The 6173-nt window shown below is 33.2% G+C and overlaps 1 protein-coding gene across 1 annotated transcript; it reads left to right on the forward strand.

The window, feature by feature from the left end:
- The first annotated feature begins 1991 nt into the window (after window positions 1–1991).
- Window positions 1992–5711, forward strand: LOC119639377 (facilitated trehalose transporter Tret1-like). The gene is made up of 6 exons (XM_038036707.1): window positions 1992–2219; window positions 2359–2588; window positions 2685–2815; window positions 4316–4659; window positions 5035–5447; window positions 5514–5711. Exons 1-6 carry the CDS (start codon window positions 2129–2131, stop codon window positions 5709–5711), a joined length of 1407 nt encoding a protein of 468 aa, XP_037892635.1. The 5' UTR covers window positions 1992–2128.
- Window positions 5712–6173: the final 462 nt, after the last annotated feature.

The raw sequence follows: 6173 nt of genomic DNA on the forward strand, positions 1-6173 counted from the left end.
ATTACATTGCATTGTGGGGAAATATTTTATATTCAATGCTAAGAACAGGCAAAGGATATAAGATGTGCTAGGAAAAGTAAGCAATATTTCGTCTTTTGCTTACTACATATTCTTGTTGTTGTTTCCTTCTAAACAACTGATTATAAGTGACACTTGTCCACTTTTTGGTTTCCTCTCTTTATTTCTTCAATGCTGCGGCGTATGTCTTCTATTTAACAGCTTATAAGTCAATGAAAAAAGCGTTACGGCTAACCAAGACAGAACATTAAATAATCTAGACCACTTCATCTCATAATTTTTTTCTTTTTATTTATTTCGTTATAAAACACTTGCATGGGAGGGGATTGAAGAATTCGTCCCATCCGATTCTCTAGAGAAATTTTGAACGCTTCAACATTTTGTCGTATCACGAGTTTTCCCAAAATAAGAGTTGTAGGGGAAATGAGTGCAAAAATGGTCTGATCCGATTCGTTTTCATTAGAGTTGAGAACCGGGGTGGACCAACGAACAACAATATACCAAATTTCGCCAAAATATCGCAAAAATTAAGATCTGTGTGTGTGTGTAGGCGAGTGATTAGCATAATAGGTAAGAATCGCGACTAGTAACTTAGTGTACACCTGTTCAGATCTCAATACAATAGAGTTTACTTCCGTCGTAGCTACGGTGAGCGCTCAGCTGATAAAGGTATAACATTTAACGATTGGGCAGAGAACCGCTAGGCCATCAGCTCTCTATCTCGTACTTTTTTGACCCTTCTTTCTGACTGTCATCGTGTTTAACACAAAGACAAGTTTAAAGCGATCCGAATCGATCAGCATACTAAAAATTGGATCTATTATAACTCCTTTAGATTGTTACATACCTTCGCATAAACTTAATATATCGTATATCATAGCATAAGAAAACAATTCTAAAGCGATGTTATACTTCGATGCTAACGATGTTTAAATTTATATTTTATTCCTTTATTTTGTCATTGCTGGACTTCTTCCCGTCTCCTTGACGTGACCGTTGCGAATTCTGAATGTTGAAGTTGCCGTTACTTATCGTTAGTCTTGCTTAGTTACTGTCGTAGCGTATTATTGTTTAATGACATTTTTTTAACTCGAACTAATTGTTTTTATTCAAAATTCGCATTAATTTAAAATATACAAAAAAAAAAAAAGAAAAAAATTTGCAAAAGTCACCTACGGGATTAGGCAGAATGATGGCTGCACTAACGACATTCATAATAGTTGTGGGAATTAAACAATTAAAGCAATCAATTAAGTAAATTGGTTTTAAAAGACCGCTAAAGCATAGCCTAGCGAATGGAGGGACGTAGGAATATGAATGAAAATTTGAATGAATGAATGAATGAAAGAGTGTTATTTTGTTTGAACGAGTGAGTAAAAATTTCTTCTTATATCCCATAATGGCAACGACATACAACGATGAAGGTGATACTGATAACTGACACCGTAAAATGAATGAATTTCTGCATTTTTTTTCTTAATAATATGCTAACGCGCAGATAAGATGTTTTTTGTTTTAAACAAGAGTTAATTTTGATTTGAGAAAAGATAAGGAAAAGTGTTGATGTTATTATTATTAATATTATTGTAGAGAGCTGTGTGAGATAGACTTGTCAGACGGTATGGTCTAAGGTATGATATTCCAATTTGCCGGAGAGGTGTATAAATTGCCCTTAATTCTTGCTTAATCAGATCCAGCATTCAATTCATCAATTCGCGAAATGAATAAAGTATTTAAGATAAGATTTAAGGCATAAGGCATCAATGAGTTTTCTCTTAGGTATATACTATGATGTAGTATATAAAGAATAGTATATAATAATGTTTGAAATAGTTGCTTTATCTTTCGTTTATCTTATCTTACTCTCCCTTGTTCGCACTCTCGTTCTCGCACCCGTAATAGAGACCATTTAGGCGCACGGATTTGCTAGCCAGTAAGCGTTTTAATAGCACTTACAACCTGATAGTCATATTCACTGTCAAGTTTCTTCAAGTTTGTAAAGTGAAATGTAATTCATTGCCAAAGTAAACGCAGCCAAGTGTTAGTTTAAAGAAAATGAAATTAGATTAAAGTTAAATCTTATAATAGTTGAAATATATGTATAAAAAAAATGGTTGTTGTCGCGAAGGATTTAATGTCAAGAAAATCTTTATCTATATTAAATATTAATTATCGTTACCAACTATTTGCGGCATTAACGGGTAAAAGTGAAACAAGAATATTACTAATTAAATCGTCTGTTTAATAATAATATTTATTTGTATTTGAATTTGGATTTATATTATAAATATATATATATATATATAAGTATTTGTTTTACAATCCGCTCTCATCACTTAGTACAATTGATTACATTTACTCATGGCATATCCACCGGTTGGCTATCGCCCACACTCTTCCATCTTCAGAACGATCATACGTCACCGGACTTCACTTTAACTGTGACAGAGATTTCGTGGATTGGTTCGTTGTTCGGTTTGGGATCTTTGTTGGGTAATATTATGTTTGGAGTTTTACTTGATCGTATTGGTAGAAAATGGTGCATGTATATGTTAGCATTACCAGTCATTGTACGTTTAATAAAAATGCATTTTTTTTTTTTTTTTTTTTTTAAATTTTATTATTAAAATTATTTTGAAAAACCTTTTTTTAACAATTCTTTACAGTGCGCTTGGTTTTTAATATACTTTGCTAAAACTCACGTTTACTTGTACGTAGCTCGTTTCTTGATTGGGATAACTGGTGGCGGAAATTATGTTGTTGTACCGATCTTTATAAGTGAAATTGCCGATCCGAGGTAAGCGCAGTAATAAATGAAGCTTGGTTTGTATACAGGGTTGCATTATAAACAAGAGAGATATAGATTTTCTTTTCTCGCTTAGAAGCAGGCAACAGTTTTGTTTTTAGTGTTAAGCCTAAAGATAGGCAAACATTTTATTATTTCAATTTTACTTTTGAGATTAGGGCGTTATGGTGTAAAACTCCATTGTTTACTGCGTACGACATATTGTACAAGGTCATATTAAATTGCAGAAGATGTATACAATATCCAGGCCGGCTTGGGATGGATCTGTACTCTATTCAGGAACGCTTTTTGGTATTTTGGTATCTAAATGCTTTGAATCGGTCGCCTCTCTGCATAACGTCTTATTTTGAAAAACCGATCTATCAATAAATACATTATACGAAGCGATGGAGGATAACTAACGATCCAATACAACAGTTTTACTTGTTGTTTTTAACATTTGTAGTTATTAACAAGAAAATGGGTGAATGAAAATGTAATTCCTTCACATTTCCTTGCAGTCTTGCAGCCCACAAGTTCGCAAAGTATAGAAAATATTCTCATTGCAAAAAAGGACTTTAACTCCTGAATTTAGCGATTATACCATTGATCATTGAGGGTACTAAACGTACCTGCAATAACATTCTTCTTAAATTAATTATTAGCTGCTTTTATCGTAAAGAGCGTAGGTGAACGCACCGTTATGTACGCAGCCGATTTTTGTAACCTTCAAACAAAACACGGATTGTTTTATCTCTGCCAAATGCTTTTGAAGAAATGCCATAGAAACCCAAAATAAATGAATTTATTATTGTAAAATATATCTCGTTGGCGAGTAGTTTTGATCAAGAGCTCTATAAATTTAGTAGCCAACGTAGCAGAATTTATTTAAATCGCAATTCGGAACAATGGTTGGTAGAGAGACATTAATCATTAGTCCTAATCATAATCCCCTAACTGCAATTTTTGATTTCTTTTGTTTAATCATAATTTATAACAACAAACAATTTACATTAGGATGGCCCTCTTAGTATATGTCTAAGATAGAATTGATTATATAGCTAGATTAAGATCATAAATATATATGTGTAGATTCATTCATTCCTACGGATTTGTTACGAAGTTAATAATATTGACAATATTGTGATCAATCTGTGCCGCGACCTAAAAAGACTAATGTACTCGGTATTGACAATTTGGATATGCATTGTTTGCTGAAGACACCTTAACGTAATCTCCCATTTGTTTGTTATTCTTTTTTACCATACTTTCTACGTGTTTTGCTGCTTTAGGAGAATTCGACCGAGGCACAGATGTTACTTACATTGTAGAGTAATAGATATCGAAACGACGTTGTTTAATGTAGTGTGAGATAACTTTGCTTACAATGATTTAAAATATGGTTTGTTATAAAAAGTATTTTATGACTTGCCGTTAAAACAAATAAAGGTTTAATTATAAGATCGTCATTTTTATCACGAGATGATAAACTTTATGATTATACTTTTACAGCATACGTGGTGCCTTATCGTCAATGGCTATGCTTATGTTAAGCTTTGGTATTCTAGCTGGCTACATAATGTCAACCTATTTGGATTATTATGTAAATCCTTTCATCATCGTAATCTTTCCATTGCTGTATCTAATAGCGGTCACACAATTTCCCGAGACTCCGCAACATTTGCTAAGAAAGCATAAAATATCCGATGCAAGAGAGTCTTTTAAATTCTACAGAAATATGCCGAAGACAATAGAAGCGAACTCATTGCCGGAGTTGCGGACAGCTTTTGAAGAACTAAAGGATAACATATTGAAGGCTAATGGAAAATCAGAAAAGCTTCAAGTAGATGATTTTTGTAAGTTATTTTTAGTTATACCCTACACCACTTGTATGTAGTACGAGAATATATATTTAGTTTGTGCGGTTGCATTCACCAAGATGACTCGAGACATTACCAACTGAATTTATAACCTTGTCTGTTTGTCCGTCCGTCCGTCTGTCTGCCTAATTTTTCTTTGCTCAACCGATCAGTCGCAGTTTTTGAGAAGACCAAGGCTATCGGGAATGATTTGGACCGAACTTCTTTTTGAACACTTCCCAAATAAAGCCTAATTTTCAAAAGTCGTCTTATGAATAACTGTACTAAGCGAAATAGTGTAGGGTATTTAATGGTGGCTCGTAACCCACCAAGTTAATGTGTAATGTAAAAAACAATATTTTCTTTCCTCAGTTAACAAGGAGGCTTTAAGAGCCTTCTTTACGGCAATTATGCTGGTGTCGTTGAATCAATTATCCGGAAGTTTTGCTATTGTAAATTATCTTTCGGATATTTTCGCTCATACCGGTACCGATATTGATCCGAACACGTGTACCATAATAATGGGTGTAGTGCAGATATTTGGCACATGTTTTTCGATGATTGTTGTTGATCGAGTAGGCCGTAAAGTGTTATTGCTGGCCTCAGCTGGTGGCACAGCATTGAGTTATACCAGTTTTGGTATTTACGTCAAGTTTGCCAGTTCGGAAATTAAATTGCAATACAATTGGCTGCCTTTGGTGATTATGACATTCGTTATATTTTCAACAAGTATTGGTCTACTGGCTCAAGTATTTACAGTTATAGTGGAAACATTACCGATTAAGGTATAAAAATTAAATGATTTTTTTGATTATATATGATAGAACGAATTTCTTTATTAACATCTTTAGGTTCGTTCAGCTGGTACGTCTTTCTCTATGGCTGCATTAAGTTGTATGGTTTTTGTCGCACTAAAACTTTTTCCGGAATTAATGGAAAAATATGGTTTAGATAATTTAATGTTTGGCTGCACTGCGATTTGCGTGGTCGGCTTTTTATATGTATTAATATTTCTTAAGGAAACCAAAGGTAAATTGTTAGATAAATAATTAATAATAAAGTCTGATTTTCTTAAGAGAAAAAAAAAAAAAAAAAAAATATATATACATATATGTACATATATATGTATTTATTCCTTTAAATATTCCCAAAACTAATGAGGAAATTGTGTATGAGAGTTTGTGATTAAAATTCCACAACCGGGAAACTTTCTTTAAGATTGTGACGAGTTTATCAAAGGAATAATTTACGTTTCCACTAAAGCAAAACGAAAAAGAAAAAAAAAAAGCATTTCATGAAGAATTACATAAGATTCCACACGATTTTTTTCACCGTTATATTAGACAGCAACGAAAACTATAGATGAAGATGCTACCACAGCTACTACTACTACGGCTTCTACTACTAGTTTGCGAACAATTGCATGAATTTACTTTTAACATGACCCTGAGTGAACTTAGTTTTTAAACGTAGCGACAAGCGTTCAACTTAGGAAGACAAGCTGGCATATT

This window comes from Glossina fuscipes, unplaced genomic scaffold (assembly GCF_014805625.2).
Source record: "Glossina fuscipes isolate IAEA_lab_2018 unplaced genomic scaffold, Yale_Gfus_2 112, whole genome shotgun sequence".
In the NCBI taxonomy this organism is placed as follows: domain Eukaryota; kingdom Metazoa; phylum Arthropoda; class Insecta; order Diptera; family Glossinidae; genus Glossina; species Glossina fuscipes.

What these genes read in the sequence shown, in the direction of transcription:
- LOC119639377 (XM_038036707.1), top strand. Translation starts at nt 2,129, where the DNA reads ATGGTTGTTGTCGCGAAGGATTTAATGTCAAGAAAATCTTTATCTATA. An exon ending in ACTATTTGCGGCATTAACGG is followed by an intron (nt 2,220 to 2,358) that starts GTAAAAGTGAAA and finishes CTCATCACTTAG; the next exon opens with TACAATTGATTACATTTACT. An exon ending in TGGAAACATTACCGATTAAG is followed by an intron (nt 5,448 to 5,513) that starts GTATAAAAATTA and finishes TAACATCTTTAG; the next exon opens with GTTCGTTCAGCTGGTACGTC.